At 66.2% G+C, this 17,172-nt stretch overlaps 1 protein-coding gene across 8 annotated transcripts; it reads left to right on the top strand.

Moving 5' to 3' along the window:
* The first annotated feature begins 741 nt into the window (after nucleotides 1-741).
* Nucleotides 742-17,018, top strand: WDR90 (WD repeat domain 90). 8 transcript variants are annotated; one of them, XM_042971765.1, is made up of 43 exons: nucleotides 742-821; nucleotides 1,169-1,260; nucleotides 1,367-1,543; nucleotides 1,629-1,737; nucleotides 1,924-2,094; nucleotides 2,364-2,478; nucleotides 2,563-2,630; nucleotides 2,920-3,023; nucleotides 3,103-3,321; nucleotides 3,441-3,503; nucleotides 3,734-3,802; nucleotides 4,337-4,447; nucleotides 4,741-4,798; nucleotides 4,967-5,157; nucleotides 5,300-5,418; nucleotides 5,561-5,704; nucleotides 5,789-5,919; nucleotides 5,995-6,111; nucleotides 6,334-6,569; nucleotides 6,791-6,930; nucleotides 7,072-7,202; nucleotides 7,684-7,814; nucleotides 8,177-8,338; nucleotides 8,558-8,686; nucleotides 8,954-9,084; nucleotides 9,170-9,231; nucleotides 9,399-9,530; nucleotides 9,674-9,856; nucleotides 10,200-10,297; nucleotides 10,849-10,951; nucleotides 11,278-11,399; nucleotides 11,563-11,722; nucleotides 11,818-12,008; nucleotides 12,097-12,265; nucleotides 12,386-12,497; nucleotides 12,646-12,817; nucleotides 14,840-14,962; nucleotides 15,114-15,288; nucleotides 15,402-15,532; nucleotides 15,642-15,785; nucleotides 15,861-15,980; nucleotides 16,067-16,151; nucleotides 16,631-17,018. In XM_042971765.1, the coding sequence occupies exons 1-43, from the start codon at nucleotides 812-814 to the stop codon at nucleotides 16,840-16,842; spliced, it is 5,622 nt and encodes a 1,873-aa protein (XP_042827699.1). In that variant the 5' UTR covers nucleotides 742-811; the 3' UTR covers nucleotides 16,843-17,018. The 8 variants fall into 8 exon arrangements, 7 of the variants coding, with proteins under 7 accessions (XP_042827699.1, XP_042827701.1, XP_042827700.1 ...); XM_042971767.1 differs by lacking the exon at nucleotides 4,967-5,157 and adding an exon at nucleotides 4,526-4,671 and having other exon boundaries at nucleotides 9,170-9,210; XM_042971766.1 differs by lacking the exon at nucleotides 4,967-5,157 and adding an exon at nucleotides 4,526-4,671.
* The last annotated feature ends 154 nt before the right edge of the window (nucleotides 17,019-17,172 follow it).

Here is a 17,172-nt window from a genome sequence, read left to right as displayed (position 1 = left end):
GCCCTTCTGGGTCCTGACAGAGGTGCCGGGGCCCTGGGCCAGCTCCTCTTCCTTGGAGGTCACTGGACCTACCCTGCACCACCCGGCTTTCCCTTCCCTTGGCAGGTGCTTTACCCCATCTCCAGACCCACAAATGTTACGAAACTAGCCCTGGGATATAGTCCCAGTGGCTCGGGGCCGGGGCCAAGTCTCAGGACGCCTAGTCCTGTCTCTTAATCCCCCAGAGCTGCTGGACACTGAACACGGGTGAGTTGCCCTGTGAAACACTGCTTTGCCTCTCGGGTGGGTGGGGTTGCCTGCGGCCGACACGGGACCGAGTGGAGTACCCCCGGTGTGGACGGCATCGCTAGAGGGCTGGAGGCAGCAGGTGGAGCCCAGTGTGGGCCGTCGGTGGGTACGGACTAATTCTGCCGAGCGCGTTCCCACCACACATGGTGTTCCCGCTATACAGGTGGGCCCCAGAGAGGCCCCCCCCAGGTCCCCACAGCTAAACTTGCTAGAGCATCCCCGCAGGGCCCCGGCTTGAGAGTGGCCGCAGAGGCCCGAGGCGCCCGAGAGGCTGCGGACAGCGAGCCAGGAGCACCCTCCGGCCGTGACCCGGGCCGCGCGACCGGACTCCTGGCCGATCGCAGTCACGCGGCCACCACCGCGCGCTCTCGTGCGCCCCGCCCCGCCCCGCCGCAGGTCACGTGGCCCCGTCCGGGGGGCCGGCGGAAGTGGCGCCGTTGCCAGGCGGCCGTTGCTAAGCGCGCGCTGCGTGCCCTGCGTAGGGTGAGCGGCGGTCTAGGCGGGAAGTGCGAGCCGGGACGCCATGGCGAAAGGTAACGGCGCGCGGGAGGCCGGGGCTCGGGATCCGGGGTTCGGGGACCGGAGCGTACTGAACCCGCGCTGCCCCAGCCGGGTCCGCGCGCTGTGATCGCCGTCACCGTGGGGGGAGCGTCGAGCCAGACTTTGGCCCCTCCGTGGAAGGTCTGGAGGCCCACGGAGGGATGCCGCTCTCCTCTCCCAGGACCCGCAGGGCTCTGGTACCTGGGGACGGGTCCCCCGTCCCCAGGACGCGCGGGTCTGGCACCCGGGGACAGGTTTCCCCCAAGGACCCGCGGGGGTCTGGCACCTGGGGTCAGGCCTTCATGCCCGTGGGGGTCCTCATACCTTCGTGACCCCCCAGCGTGGCAGCACCCGTTCCTCAACGTCTTCAGACACTTCAAAGTGGGCGAGTGGAAGCGGTCTACTAAGGAAGGCGACGTGACTCCTGTGACAGTAAGTGGACAAGGGACTTGGTGGCAGCAGCAGGGACCCGTTCGCTCCTGAGACATTTTGTAGAACCACCCAAGGGTCACGCGTGTGCTGCTTTGTCTCTTTTCAGGATAAGACTCTCAAGTGCACGGTGTATCGCATCCGGGGTTCCGTGTCTGCCGGGAATTACATCCAGCTCCCCCAAACCGGCACCCAGTCTTTGGGGCTGACGGGACGGTACCTGTACGTGCTGTTCCGGCCCCTGCCCTCCAAGCACTTCGTCATTCATCTGGACGTAGCCACGGAGGTGCCGGGCTCGGGAGTGGGGGCTGGGGGGTGGGCTGCGTGCCTGCAGCCCCGCTTGTCTTCTCATGGTCATGCTCTGCCTGCAGGACAGCCAGGTCATCCGTGTGTCCTTCTCCAGCCTCTTCAGGGAGTTCAAGTCTACGGCCACGTGGCTTCAGTTTCCCTTCATCTGTGAGGCCGGGACGTCTAGGAAAGGTGAGGTGGAGGCAGGGAGTGAACAGGATTCAGCGGTCCGGGAGAGGCAGCCTGGGAGCAGGGAGGGAGGTGGGCAGGCCCAGGCACAGGGGTAGGTGCTGGGGGGCACGTGTGGTTGCGGCCAAGTGGAGCGCCGTGGGCTGGCCGCCGAGACCACGGGCACTGATCTTGCCTCATGCTGTGCAGACCTGGCTGGCGTTGCCCCCTCTGGTGCCCGCTGGACGTGCCTGCAGCTGGATCTGCAGGACATCCTCCTGGTCTACCTGAACCGGCGTTATGGTCACCTCAGGAGCGTCAGGCTGTGCGCCAGTCTGCTCGTCAAGAGCCTCTACACCAGCGATTTGTGCTTTGACCCCGGTAGGCGCCGCGGCCCGCTCGTACCGCAGCGTCCCCTCCCGCTGCCCGTGTGTGCCTCCCCTCCCTCCGTCCCGGGCTTCTCAGCAGGAGGGGCTGGCATCGCAGCCGTCTCGGAGCCCCCCGACTCCTGAGGCGCCCGTGGGGGGCAAGGGGCAGTGGTGGCTGGGCTGGGGACCGGGTGACACCGTATCGTCTCCCGGTATTGAGTCTCGCCTGTGTTGGAAGAGGGAGCCGGGTGGGCTTCCTCGAACCGGTTCTGCCTTTCGTAGCCGTCACCGTTGCCGAGGCCCGGCGGGCAAAGCTGCCCGTCACTCCTGTACCTCGAGAAATGGCATTCCCGGTGCCCAAGGGGGACAGCTGGCACGAGCACTACGTCCACATCCGGTGAGCGGCTCTGCCCGTCCCGAGGCGGCTGCCGAAGGGAGGGCAGGGCAGTCTGGACACTGACTCTCCCTCCACCCCGTTAAGGTTTCCAAGTGTCGGCTCAAGAGCATCTTCCGAGCCGGCTCAGAAGAGCCGCTCCCCTCCCGAGGCAGGTGGGCCTGTGGGGTCAGCAGGGACGTGGAGTGTGGCAGGAGCGGGTGTTGACACCGTTTGGGGGTGGTGAGCCTGGCGGGATGGGGCCCGCGGGGGCCGGGCCTATTCTGGAGGCCGTCCTGGGGTGCCAGAACCGTGCGGGAGGTTGTGTGGGGTGCCTGCTGGCCTCAGGCCTCGCGGGGGGCCCAGGGTGGAAGGGTGGGCTGCTGCCGGAGGAGGGGCGAGGCCAGGGCCCGCGTTCTCCCCAGGCCTCTGTGCTCTGCTCCACACGCATTTGCTCTTTTCCAGTTTTCCGGGGGCGTGTGCGGGAGCCTGTCCCTCCCCCAGTGGCTTTCAGTAATCCTTTCCCGGACAGCGTGTTCCCCGCGGTCCGGACGTTTGGCCCCACAGCCGTGAGTGCTCCTGCGCCCTCGGGGATGGGGCTGGAGGGTGGTGGCCCTAGGGTGCTGACAGGTACTTGTACCTCTGCAGTCTCGCCAGGCCCGGCCTGTGCCCAGGCCCCTTCCAGAGGTCAGCTTGTTCTGTGAGCACTCGGAGGTCCCCAGTATGAATGGCCCCCGTGACCGGAGCCAGGAGCCCTCGGCCAGGGCGGAGGTCACTGACAAGCACACAGCCGGCAACGGTGTTCACACGGCTGTCCCGGAGTCAGCCATGGTGCCCGTGGCCCTGGAGGATGTGGCCCCGCGCCAGGTCAGTGCCTTTTCCAAGGAAGGTAGGGGCCTTGAGTGGGGGTGAGGCCTTGAGGGAGTGGGGCCTTGATGAGGTATGGACAGGGGCTGCTGGGCTTCTGGTAACCGTTTGTTTTCCAGCGTCCTGGCAGAAAGCAGAGCAGGCCGGAGATGACTTTGGGCGAGACTGTCTTTGAACAAAGAGTAAGGAGGCACCAGGCGATCTTCAGGGGCCTTGGACTCCAGGCAGGGGCAGGAGCTAGAGTCCCCGGAGGATCCGCACTGTGGCCACATCCTGGCTCCCTGCCACAGTGCAGCTGGCAGCCATGAGGACGATGACACTTTCTCGGGAGGGAGGGACTAGCCCTGGCTGGTGCAGTCCCAGCGGATGGGGCCTCGCCTCCTGTGTCTCACTGGGACTTTGTTTCTTTCAGAGCTTTCTTCCAGATCCGATCCTTAAGCTCAAGGGCGTCATTGGCTTTGGGGGCCACAGTACCAAATGGGTGAGGGCTCTTATGTTCTTTTTGGAACTACACAGAGGGTGCAGTGGGAGAAGCCTATGTCTCCCCAGGTTGCCTATGTGGACATCTAAGCTTCCTTAGGGTGTTGAGGTCCTCAATCCCATGCCTGCACGTGGCTCTGGGTTTTCTTAGTGGACGTGTGGACTTCCTGTCCGGACGTCCCTTGCTTGTTCCACGAGCACAGGCTGGGTCAGCACTGGCCCGGCTGCTTGCGCTTCTGTCGGCCCGAGAACTCACACTTGGCTGTGTGAGGCGCTGATGCTTGTCGTGTGGCGTGTGGGGCTGGGCGTGGGCACCACCTCTGGGTCTCTACGGTCCTGTGCTTGCCACGAGTTTCTGTGGGTTCCGGTGTTTCGTTGTCTGGGCCCCAGAGTTTCTTGTATCGCAGACGGGGTTCAGAGGAGGCCCCGTGTCTGTGTGCGTGTGCATCCCGGAAACACAGGGTGGGGTGTGCCGGGGTTGAGGAGGCGTGAGGCCAACCAGCCTGTGACACCGGACTCTGGCCCCCGTGCACAGGCCCTGTGGACCAAGGATGGGGCTGCTGTGGTGTATCCCTGCCACGCAGTCATCGTGGTCCTGCACGTGGACACCCGGGAGCAGCGCTTCTTTCTCGGCCATACTGACAAGGTGGGCACCGCCGGCCCGTCCCCAGGGGGGCTCGCGCCTGCAGGCTGAGCCCCGTCCCTCAACCTGCCCCCTCCCCAGGTCTCTGCCCTGGCGCTGGATGGGAGCGGCTCGCTGCTGGCCTCAGCCCAGGCCCGGCCCCCAAGCATGCTGCGCCTGTGGGACTTCCAGACCGGGGGGTGTCTGTCCCTGTTCCGGAGCCCGGTCCACGCCCTCTGTTCCCTTAGGTGGGCGCGGGGCCTCTGAGGGGTGGGGGGCCAGCCCCAGCGACGCTCACCGCCCGCCTGCCCTTGCAGCTTCTCCAGCAACGGGGTGCTGCTCTGTGGCGTCGGCAAGGACCCCCATGGGAGAACGGTAACGGGCCGGGGCTGGGGGGCCGGGGTGAGGACCCCCACGGGCGAGCGGTAACAGGCCGGGGCTGGGGGGCCGGGGCGCAGGTAGAGTCCAGACTGCTTGGGAAGCAGAGCTCCCCGGCCCGGCCTCGCGCTCCGTGCACACCATGTAGTACGGCGGGTTTTTCAGCCCTCCCGGACAGGGGCAGCACTTATACAAGGCACGCTGTCCTTGCTGGCCGTGTGTTACACGTCAGCTCTTCGCAAGTCCGCTGCGTCCACGGGGTCTCCTATGCTACCGCGGGTCCGTCTCTGCTTGTGGGTCGGTGTTCGCCGTTTCCGCAGACGCGCCCGGCTTCGAGTGTCTGTGGAAGCCGCGGGGTACGCGCGTAGGCCGACATGCCCACACTCCTGGCCGCCGAGGGCCCAGGCGGGCTGGTATGGGAAGGGAGAGCTGAGGCGTAGGGGCGGCCAGGCGGGGTGGGTGGGCGGGCTTCGGGCCCTCAGCACGGGTTTGTCGCAGGTGGTGCTGGCCTGGGGCACAGAGCAGGTGGGACGAGGCGGCGAGGCCGTCCTTCTGGCAAAGACGCACACCGGCGTTGACATCCAGGCGTTTAAGGTTGCCGTTTTTGATGAAACCAGGTGATCGGACTGTCCTTGCCCTGCCCCTGCCCCTGCCCTGCCGGGATGGGTCCTGGGCAGCCCAGGGGCCCAGGTGGGGGCTGAGCCTGCCCCTCCTGCCTGGCGTGCGTACTGTCCTCAGTGTCGGGTTTCTGCCGGGCAGGATGGCGTCGTGCGGGCAGGGCGGCGTACGGCTCTGGCGGCTGCGAGGCGGGGAGCTGCGTTCCTGCCCCGTGGACTTGGGGGAGCACCGCGTGCTGGAGTTGACCGACCTGGCCTTCGGGCAGGCCCAGGACAGCCATACGCTGTGAGCCCTGCCCTCGCTCCGGTAACTGGCTGGGTCCTGCTTCCTGCTGCCCCTTCGGCCCTCACTTGTCTCTTTCCCGAGCAGCTACGTGTGCGGCCGCAGCGGCCACATCCTGGAAATCGACCACCGGCGCAGGGCCGTGCGGCGTGCTCGCCGCCTGTTGCCCACACAGACCCCTGGCGGCCACTCCTCACAGAAGCAGCCATTTGGCACAGGTGGGTGGGTCCCCCGCTGCGGGGGGGGGGGGGGAGCGGTCCCGATGCTTTGGGCTGACGCTGCCCACCCCCTAGGCCCCGGCATTTCCATCAGCAGCCTCAGTGTCTCCCAGACCACGTGCGCCGTGGGCTCCGACGACGGTTACGTGCGCCTCTGGCCCCTGGACTTCTCCTCCGTGCTCCTAGAGGCAGGTGGGGCCATGACACCGACTGCCACCGCCAGAGCTGCCGCGGGAGGGCCGTGTTCTGGGGCCGTCCCTTGGCTAGAAGGCAGTCGTGGGCTCCAGAGGGCTGAGTGCTGAGCCCAGAAGCCGGTGGTTATGGGGGAGCCGCAGGCCGCAAGGAGACGGGTCTGTGTGGGTTGGGTAGGGGCCGAGAGGTCGCCGAGCCCCACTCCTTTCCCCTCGCCTGCAGAGCACGAGGGCCCGGTCTCTTGGGTCTGCGTCAGCCCTGACGGTCTGCGTGTGCTGTCCGCCACCCTCTCGGGCCACCTGGGCTTCCTGGACGTCCCCTCCCGAGAATACAACACGCTGGCTCGCTCCCACACTGCGCCGGTGCTGGCCCTGGCCACCGAGTGCAGCCGAGGGCAGCTGGCCACCGTGTCCCAGGACCACACCGTCCGCGTCTGGGACTTGGCGACCCTGCAGCAGGTGGGGTGTGGCCCGAAGGGAGGCATGGCGGAGGGGGGGGACCGGAAGGCTGCAGGCCACCCTGGGGGCCGGTGGGTGGGGCCCAGGCAGACATGGAACACAGGAGGGCCCGTGGGGCCTGAGGGCTCAGGCCAGCTGGAAAGTTGGCTGTCGGGCTCCTGAGGCCAGAGGCCATCTGGTAGCCCTGCCTCTGTGTGCCCTCACGGAGCCCCGCCCTCCAGCTGTATGACCTGAGGTCCCCCGAGGAGACACCGCGCGCCATCGCCTTCCACCCCACGCAGCCAGTTCTTTTCTGTGGCTTTGCCAGCGGGGCCGTCTGCTCCTTCAGCCTGGAGAACGCTGGGGTTCTGGTACGGCACAGGTGGGTGCCCGGCGGGCTCCAGCCCCAAGACACCCGTGGTGGAAGCTGACGTGGTGTGGGGGGGCCCTCCGCTGCCCTCTGGGGACTCGGCCAGGCCCGGCTGTGAGAGGTCTGGGCAGTGGGTGTCCCCGTGTGTTACAGGCGTCACCAAGGAGCGGTCACCGGCCTGGCCGCCAGCCCCGACGGCAGCTTCCTGTTCAGCTCCTGCTCTCGGGGCACCTTGGCCCAGTACCACTGCTCTACCACCCGGTGCCACGTCCTGCGTGTGACAGGTCAGGCCCCCCGGGCCCCACTGGGCCCTCCAGCCGTGTCCTTGTCGGGTCCCTGCGGGGTGGGGCTCGCTCGCTACCCAGAGCTCCGGGGTGAGGGTGGTTTTGGGACTCCTCGGCCCCCAGGTCAGTGCAGGTCCGTGAGGGTCTGTGCCAGCCTGCTCCAGGAGCAGGTGTGTGGCCTGAGCACCAGGTGGGGGTCGGCCCACCCCAGAGCACCCCCCGAGGCCATCTGTCTGTTTTCTCTTGTGGCTGCTATAACTCGGGCCAGCCAGGTGGTCACCTGGAGAAGCGCCAGCCGCCCCAGCAGTAGCCGGGTAACCTGGTGCTCTCGCGTGTGGGTCTTGTGGGCTGTTGCTGTGTGACCTGCCAGGCTCTGGGCGGGTGTTTCCCACAGCTGGGAGCAGGTTTGGGTCCTGACCCGTGTCTCCTGCGGGTACCCTCTCTGCACCCAGTTGACCGTGTTCCCCCGTGCTGTCGGCAGCTAACATGGTGTGCCGGGATGCCCGCCCAACCCCCAATGCCCTGGTGGTTAGTGGGGACAGCCGCCTGCTGGCTTTCGTGGGCCCCTCCAAGTACGTGGTGACCATCGTGAGCACAGCCTCCCTAGAAGAGGTGAGTCAGCTGGAGCTTTCTGTGTGTCTGTGTCGGCCCGGCCAGCGGACTCCGTGGGGATCATCTCTTGGCCGCCGCGTGACTGTCCTGGGTTCCACCAGGGTGGAGGGAGGCAGGGAGGGGCAGGGGCTCTCCTTGGCCTGGTATGGAGCCGGAGGGAGTTGAGGGGGCAGCTGGGAGGCTGTGCTTACCTCGGAGAGGGTCTAGGCTCCGCTGCCTTGACTCAGACACAGCGTGTGAGCCACAGGCAGGCAGGGGTGCTGAGTAGGGGCCTGAGGCTGCCCGCCTCCGGCGCTCTGGCTCTGGGGGCGTCAGCTCCGTCTGGAGGTCGTGGCCGGTGGCTACTTGCTGCTCTCCCCCAGCTGCTGCGAGTTGATGTCAGTGCCCTAGAGCTGGCCAGCAGCCGCCTGGACTCGGCTGTGGCCATCTGCTTTGGCCCCGTACCCCCCGGCCACCTGCTAGTGTCCACGTCGTCCCACACAGTGGTGGTGCTGGATGCCGCGTCGGGCCGCGTGGTCCGGGAGGTGAGCCCGGGGCTGTGGTCAACGGCTTGGCTTCTTTTTTCTCTCTGGGTTCCAGCTTTGGTACCTGCGGTGCCTCGAGGAGTCGGGGGGCGGGGGGCCCTGGGCCACCTGCTGCTCCTCAGAGGGGGCGTTTTCTGAGAAGGGAGGAAGGAGAGGCTTCTCCCACGCGGGGCCTCTGTGAGCTTCAATCTCCCTTCACTGACAAGAGCCCTCTTGCAGCTATCAGGCGTCCACTCTGTGGCCTGCCCCTCCCTGGCTCTCAGCAGGGATGCCCGCTTCCTGCTGACGGCCACTGACCGGGTCATCAGGGTGTGGGACTACCCGGCCAAGGCCAGCCCCGGCTGCCAGGTGGGTGCCGAAGGCAGGTGCGTGGCGGGTGGTGGGAGGGCAGGTGGAGGACGATACCCTCAACTCACCCTGTGCCCGCTGGGGCCTGACACCCCGGAGGACCTCTTGCTCAGGCCCTGGTCTGGAGGGTCGGGGGGTCACGGCCAGGCCTGCAGGATGCGTCCGCTGCGTGAAGCGTGGAGCACTACTTCTGTCCCGGCACTGGGAGGACCGTGGTGCCCCGGCCATGCCTTGAGGGCCTCTGGACATGCCTGCTGTTGCCCCCAGGTCTACATCGGCCACTCAGAGCCCGTGCGTGCTGTGGCCTTCGCCCCTGGCCAGCGGCAGCTCCTCAGCGTGGCGGATGCCATCTTCCTCTGGGACGTTCTGGGTGCCCCCGGGAGGTCACCTTCGGGAAGGCGAGTGCCCGCCCTCGACCCCTGTCCACCAGGCCTTCGGCTACCTGCCCCCCCCCCCCCACCTGACTCTCTTGTTGCCCCGCAGTGCCGGAGACTCACCTGGGGCACCCCCGACCTGCGAGGCTAGTGAGTGGCCCCACCACGTGGGTAGGCTTTGTGGTGATCTCTGGGGCCGGCTCTTCAGTCCCTGTGGGTAGCATAGTGCCCTGCCTTTCCTGGGGTCCCCGGGGCAGAACTGGGGTGTGTGGACACCTGTCTGTATGTGCCGTGCGTGCCCCGGGCCCTGAGCCCAGGCTGACCTCTCGTGTCTCCAGGCCCAGGTGCGAGGCAGCCGGAGGACACCGAGGCAGGCACCGGTGGGCTCCCCCGGCAGCAGGTGCCTGTGCCATCCCAGGCTTCCCCACTCCAGCTGGGCGCCCGTGCTGGGCCCCTCAAGGGTGCTGATGGTAAGGGTGGGGGTCCTGGGAGGGACTGTTGGGTGGAGCCAGCATGCTTCCCTCCAGGCCTCTGGGGAGGGGCAGGGGCAGGGACAGGGGCGAGGGAGCTCTGTTCCTTCCTCTCACCTTCCCCGCCCCCCCCCCCCCCCCAGGTGCTTTCTCCACATCAGATGAAGAAGGACCGTCCCAGGAGAGCCACAGCCCCGAGGGGCTCCATCAGGCCTCAAGCCTGCCCATGCTGGTGAAAGAGGCCAGCGGGGCTGGAGATGGGGCCCGGGGGGCTCCCGGGGGCCCCTGGGGCTTCAGCATGCGTCCCCACCCCGGTGGCTGGGCCAGTAAGCAGAGGAGGGGCTGCAGGGTGGGGCAGGGACACTCATGACCGGCCGGCCAAGGTGTCTTGTGGGTGCCAGGTGGCCTAAGGGAGGCCCAGCTGCTGACGGGCTGAGGTTTACCCTGTGAGGTGTTCCCTGCAGGGCAGGTAGGCTGGCCTGGGGCCCCTGCCGGGCCAGGCTAGCAGTGGGATGCAGCCTGAGTGCGCCCTCGACCTCAGGTATCCGGAGCGGGTCAGGCACTTGTCCCATCCGGCAGGGCCAGCCGACCGTGTGCGAGGAGGGGTCTCTGAACGGTCACGGTCACGGGTGCTCTGACGTTCCGAGGCCTCTTCCTTCTCCCTGCCAGCTGCTCGGAGCACCACAAAAGCCCAGGCCCATCCCCCTGCTCGCCCAGACTGCTACAGGCACTTCACCCCTCGCTACAAGGCCTCCTCGCTGGTCAAGGTCAGTTGGGGGCATCCTCACGGCACCTTTCACAAGGAGATGCTGCGGGCCCCGGGGTGGAGGGGGCATGGCCCTGCGTTTTCTGGGAGCCTTCTTTCTCCCTGGGAAGCTCAGTTTCCTGGGGTCTCCCTGGGGTGGCTGCCCCCTTGGGGCCAGTCCCCTTGCAGCTCTCCCGTGCACCTTGTGTCTGCACCCTGGCTTGGCTGGTCAAGGCTCTTACTGCCCTGCTGACACCCACAGTGGCCCCAGGTGGTGTCCTGTGGAGCCTTCCCTTCCCCCCGCCCCCGCCGCCCCTCCCTCACCTGCGCCCTCCCGACCCAGGTGCCTCCCGCACTGCCTGCCCCCAGCATTCACACCTCTCGGCTTCCCTGGCCTCTTACACAGGCTTTGGGGCCCAGGCTCTTGTCATTTGTCTCCTGGGATCCTGCATGACCTAAGGCTTCATCCCCGGCCCCGGCCTGAGGGGGGAAGAGCTTGAGACATGGGGGGGGCGGGGGGCGGGGTGCTGGGTGCTGTGCCGGCGCACCATCGTCCTTCCCGTGTCCTCGCAGAGTGCCTCTGTCCCCAGTGCCCGAGTCGAGCGTCTGCTCCTGAAGGCCGTCGTGGGCTACAACGGGAACGGGCGGGCCAATGTGGTCTGGAAGCCAGATACAGGTGGGGCCACGGCGCACCCTGGCTCCCAGCCCAGAAGCCGCGGGGAGGGGCCCGGCTCTACCCACCCTTAGGTGGCTCTGAGGCTCTACCCAGCCTCAGAGCACGCGAGCCCTTGCCACCGCGGGGGGCTTGGGTGGCGGGCCAGGAGGGATCCCCGAGCTGAGGCGTGTTCTCCCGGTAACCTGTCCTGTGTTCCATCCCGCACGGACCCGTGCCGCCTCTGAGCTGGGCTTCCCAGGCGCGAGCGCCCACGGCTGTGGAAGCAAACAGGGAGGATGCACCCCGGGCCTGGCCGACTGGCTCAGGGGTGCCCTCCCTGCCCCCAGGCTTCTTCGCCTACACGTGTGGCTGCCTGGTGGTGGTGGAGGACCTGCATTCTGGCGCCCAGCGGCACTGGCTCGGCCACCCCGAGGAGATCTCCACGCTGGCCCTCAGCCACGATGCTCAGGTGCTGGCTGCACGCCCTACCCTGTGCGCCTGGGGCCGGAGTGCACTTGGGAGCCTGGATTCTTGAGAGCCACGCTGGCTCTCCTCCCCAGAGCAGGACGGGGCCCAGGGAGGGCCGGTGGGCCGCGCCCTCCTGGTTGACCGCCCGCCTTCCGGCCCGGCAGATCCTAGCCTCTGCCTCGGGCTGCAGCAGCACAGCCTCCTGCTGCCAGATCCGCATCTGGGATGTGCCTGGGGGCTCCTGCCGGCACCTTCTCTCTTACCACGACACCGCCGTGCAGGCCCTGGCTTTTTCGCCGGACGACGCGCTGCTCGTCACACTGGGTGAGTCGGGTTGCGGGGAGACCGTCGTCTCTGGGCTCGCCTGCCTGTCCTGAGACTCCCGGGAAGCTGATGCATCCACTGTGCGTCTTCCCCAGGGGACTACGGTGACTGCACCCTGGCCCTGTGGAGCGTGGCCACCTGCGAGCTCCTGTCCTCCGCCCGCCTGCCGGAGCCAGCGCACGGCGTGGCCTTCAACCCCATGGATGCCAGAGAGCTCGCCTGCGTGGGCCAAGGTGCCATCACCTCGTGGCTCCTGCAGCAACGCGGGGCTGAAGTCGCCCTCCAGGTGCCAGGGTTCAGAGGCTGTGGTGGAGGGTGGGGTCTGGCTCAGCCCCGGGACGTTGCCGACCCCCGCTGCCCTTGTGTCCCTCCAGGTGCACCGGGAGCCCATCCCTGAGGAGGTGGGGGCGGGCGAGCTGACCTCGCTCTGCTACGGGGCCGCGCCTCTGCTCTACTGCGGCTCCAACACTGGCCGGGTGTGTGTCTGGGACACACGTGCCGGCCGCTGCTTCCTGGCCTGGGAAGCAGATGACGGCGAGATCGGTGGGTGCCTGACGGATTCCCTGCGCCCCCTGACAGCCCGGGGCTGGGCCTCTCCCCGGGAGCCTTCGTCTCGAGGTCTGGGCGTCTGGGGAAGGGCTCACGCCACCTCCTACCCCCCAGGAGTGCTGCTGTGCTCGGGAGCGCGGCTGGTCAGCGGAAGCAACACCAGGCGCCTACGCCTGTGGGCGGTGGGGGCCGTGCCGGAGCTGAGGCGCACAGGTGCCCGTGCCAGGTGGGACGTGTGTGGGTGTGTCTGGGAGCCAGTGTCCTTGACCCCTTGAGCGGGGCCCGGGGGGTCGTAGCCCCAGGCTGGGGACGTGTCCCCAGAGTCCTGGGCCCCGGCTGCCACCTTTTGAAGCCACGCCCCCGCCACGCCTTAGGTCTAGCTCTGTGTTCATGGAGCACGAACTGACCTTGGATGGTGCCATCGTGAGCGCCGTCTTCCACGACAGCATGGACATGGGCGTGGTGGGCACCACGGCGGGGACCCTTTGGTATGTCAGCTGGGCCGAGGGCACCAGCACCCGGCTCATCAGTGGCTACAGGAGTAAGGTGAGGGGATTTCCAAGCCGGACAGGGGCAGGGCAGCCAGCCACACACGCTGTCCTCTGTCCCTGCCTCCCCCAGGTTGTTCCCAGTCCGAGCCCAGCAGTCAGATGGGTTTATGTGGAAATGGTTCTGGAGGTCCCGCCAGGGATGAGGACTCCACAGCATAGAGATACATGCTTACCCCTTGTGGATCCAGGTCCCACAGGCGTCCCCCCAGGCCAGGACCCACAGGGCAGCGCCCCCCAGGCCAGGACCCACAGGCGTCCCCCCAGGCCAGGACCCATAGGCGGGACCCCCCAGCCTTTTGGCCTGCTCTGACCTGTTTCTTGTGGTGCCTTTTTTTCTCTGGTAATTGATTTGCCGAAAAAACCATGTTGGCTGCCTTGGAGCCTCCCATGGCCACGGGGCCGGACATGCCTCTCTGCCCTGCGCTCCCCGGGGTCCGAGCTGTCCGGGGGCCAGGCCAGGGCCTGGTCAGGGCCAGTTTGGCACCTGCTGAGCGAGCTGTCTCACCAGGAAGCACTCGGGGACCGCTTGCCTGTCACCGATGTCCTCATAGAATGACTCACTGCTCGGGGGTGTCTTAGGCGGTGCTGGTCTGATCCTTTTCGGGAGAGACGTCCTGGTGAGCTTGCTTCCCCCGAGGCACAGCCGAGGCAGGAGTGGCAGGGTAGCCGATCGTCTGGCTTCTGGGCTGGGTGTCCTCGGTGCCAGCTTGGTCCTCAGCATCCAGCAGTGGCCCACCAGTTTGGAGTGTCTGTGAGCCGCTGGATGGAAATGTGGGTCCCACAGCTTCGTGCTCACCGTTTCTCCTGATGCTCAGCGAGCCTTTAGGCAGTGGGAGGTTCTAGGAGTTGGTACCTGAGCCCCTCCCCCCCCCCTTTTTTTTTAAATATCTGTTCATTTGTTCAGATGTAACAGTTGCCATCAAAGAAACGAGTGTGAGATGGGTGAGGACTGCATACTTGTTCTGTTCTTGGTGACAGCTGCGTGTTGCAACATAAGCCACGTGCCCTGTGCTTTCTCCGCTGAAAGTCTGTGGTTTTGTTACATGCACAGAATTGTACAACCAGCACCACAGTCAAATTTCAGGGCATTTCATCTCCCCAAAAGGGGGCCCCATACCCTTTAACCATTCACCCCCATTCCCCTGCCCGGTCCTTGGTCCTCATAGACCAACCTGTTTCTGTGGATGTGCCTGCCCCGGGCATTGCTTTTTGCCTTCTCTCCCTGAGCACCATGCTTTCCGGGGCTTTCCATGCTGTAGCCTGTCAAAGCCAAGTGCCATCCTGTGGTCCAGGTAGAACTCGTGTCCATTCATCCACTGGGGCCTGCACACTTGGGTCCTGAGGCCTTGACCTGGGCTGGCATTTGCTGGCGATCTCCCTCTCGTGTGGAACAAGGTGTTCCAGGCGGCCCTCTGCAGCTCCTCCCAGGACCTGCCGTGGCTGTTTCTTCTCAGAGCCCGGGGTGCCTCCTGTGGGAGACGACATAGAGGTCATGGTCTGAGTCCCAGAGGAACCTGTTACTGCTCAGCCAGTTTTTTATTTTATTTTTTTTATTTTTTAATGTTTATTTATTTTTGAGAGAGAGAGACAGAGTGTGATCGGGGGAGGGGCAGAGAGAGAGGAAAACACAGAACCTGAAGCAGGCTCTGGACTCTGTGACGCCGAGTTGGAACTCAAAAACCGTGCAATCACGACCTGAGCCAAAGTCAAGAATTGGCCACTTAACCAACTGAGCCAGCCAGGTGCCCCAAATTATTTTTTTAAGTGAGAAGCATTATGAGTTCACGCTTCCGCTTGAAATTCACATTCAAGACTAGACCACTTGGGGCGCCTGGGTGGTTCAGTTGGAAGAGGATGGGACCCTTGATCTCAGGATCGTGAGTTTGAGCCCCACACCGAGGGCAGAGATTACATTAAAAAAAATGACGTCTTAAAAGAAAAAAGACCCGGGCCTGCTGTGTCTCCTCTCTGCCTGGGGGCCACGCGGCCTCACGTGGGGCTGGCTGGCTCCCTGCAGGTGAACGAGGTGGTTTTCAGTCCCAGTGCGTCCCACTGGGCCACATGCAGTGATGACGGGAGTGTGAGAGTGTGGTCCCTGGCCAGCATGGAGCTCCTGATCCAGTTCCAGGTGCTGAACCAGGTACTGGGGGGCACCGGGGCTGAGCCCAGACCACATCCCGGCCCTGCCTGGTGGTGGCCATGTCCTCCCCACAGTGTCCATCCCAGCCTTGGGGCTGGGCTCCTGTCCTCCACCCTCAGGGGAGTCTGGTGTGTCCCCACTGGGTCCCCAGAGCTGCCTCTGCCTGGCTTGGAGCCCTCCGTCCTGCGGGCGTCCCGAGGAGCAGCAGGTAGCAGCAGGCTACAGCGATGGCACGCTGCGTGTCTTCAGCGTCTCCCAAATTGCCATGGAACTCAAGATGCGCCCCCACCGGGCTGCGCTGACGGCCATTGCCTTCTCTGCTGATGGTGAGGGGTGGGGGCCCACAGGGGGACAGGGCAGCCCCCGCTGGGCCCAGGTCATACCTCTGGGCTGGGGTCAGGGCCTTCAGGGTAGCGGAGTGTGGCCCTGCCTGGCCTAGGTCAGACCATCCTCTCCGGAGATAAGGATGGGCTTGTGGCCGTGAGCCGTCCCCGCACAGGGATGACCTTCCACGTATTGAGTGACCACCGGGGCGCTCCGATCTCCGCCATCCAGAGCACGAACAAAGAGGTGAGGTGGCCCCACGAGCTGGCGGGGATTGGCCTTGGGGGTGCCGGCAGGGGCGGGGAATTGGGCACAGCAGGGCAGGAGGCACCCACCAGCCCTCACGCACCCCCAGTGCGGAGACCTAGGGGCAGAGGGTGCCGACCTGTGGCTGGCTGCCAGCTCAGACCAGCGGATCAGCATCTGGGCCTCCGACTGGCCACGTGGCCACTGTGAGCTCCTGGACTGGCTGAGTTCCCCCTCGCCCACCCTCACGGAGGTAAGGCTCCCGGTGGCACGGGCGGCGGGGACAGTTGCCTGCCCACCTCACCGCAGCACGCCGTGCCCTGCCCAGTTTCCCAGCCGTCCGCCGCCCTGTCTTGCTGCCTTCTGCCCCTGGGATGGGGCGCTGCTGGCGTGTGCGGGTCTCGGCATGCACCCAGAGGTGGTCTTCTACAGCCTCCACCGGAAGCAGGCACGTGCGCCCCCTCCCCCCGTGCGGTGCCCGGAGCCGGGGGGATCCAAGGCTGGGGAGGGGAGGCTCATGCTCACTGCCCACAGGTGGTGGAGAGGATCCCGCTTCCTTTCTTTGCCGTGTCCCTGAGCCTGTCCCCCGGAGCCCACCTCATGGCCGTTGGCTTTGCTGGTGAGTCCTGGCGGGCAGGGACTCCAGCCCGTCTTGAGCAGGGCCGAGTGGGTCACCCATACCACCACCTGCCTCTCACCTCCGTGTCCCAAGCTCCCTATCCCTGAAGCGGGGTGAGGACACCTGTCCCAGGGGAGTCGTAGGGCCCAGAGATGAGGAGTGTGGGGTGCCGATTGCTGTACCCAGCACGAGGGCCTCAGCAGAGGGACTCCGTGGTGTAGACTGGGGCCTCGAAAGCCCCATGTTGTGAGGCACCTTGGTGCTGATGGGCCCCCCCCCATAGCTCGGCTGCCCCTGGTCCCAGCTGTAGCAGGCCTGGGGGTATGGAGGGCACAGGGCTTTTAGCTACACGTTCCTCCACGAGGCATCGGCAGCCAGACGGGTTGGGGGACCCCTGGGCCCCGGAGCTACACAGACACGGGGCCTGGCATGCGCGGCACCCTGCCCGTCCTGCCCAACCCTGTGCCCTCTGCCCGCAGAGCGCATGCTGAGGCTGGTGGACTGTGAGTCGGGGGCCGTGCAGGACTTTGCTGGCCATGACGACTTGGTGCAGCTCTGCAGGTTCGCCCCCTCTGCCCGGCTGCTCTTCTCAGTGGCCCACAGTGAGATCCTGGTGTGGGAAGTCTCGGGCCACCAGGCCACAGAGGAGTCCCCGGGCTCAGGGTCCTGGCCAGCCTGGCGGAGAAGCTGAGCTGTCCCAGGGCCTCCGGGTGAGCCAAGGTGGTTTCTAGGCCCATGTCTACACGCCAGCGGACCTGCCGCTGTAAATCGTCAAGAGCCTGGACTTTACGGAAAGTGCTCTCGGTCTGAGAGCTTTTGTATGCTTCCGCCCTGTGAAGTTCAAATAAACGTGGGTGTTGCATTCTGGCATCGTGAGATGGTCATTCCAGGGTCCCGCTGCCCTGGCCTGAGCTCAGCCTGCACAGAGGGCCCAGACCTGCTCCCTGCCCAGAGTGGGCGGGTCAGGTCCTCGCGCGGAGCTGCGGGGTGGGGCGGCACCTTGGGCGAGAGCCGCGTCCCT

The sequence above is a fragment of the Panthera tigris genome, chromosome E3 (genome assembly GCF_018350195.1).
Source record: "Panthera tigris isolate Pti1 chromosome E3, P.tigris_Pti1_mat1.1, whole genome shotgun sequence".
NCBI classification, from domain to species: domain Eukaryota; kingdom Metazoa; phylum Chordata; class Mammalia; order Carnivora; family Felidae; genus Panthera; species Panthera tigris.
The sequence above is the reverse complement of the archived record's forward strand: the minus strand, read 5'-3'. Positions and strand labels throughout refer to the sequence as shown.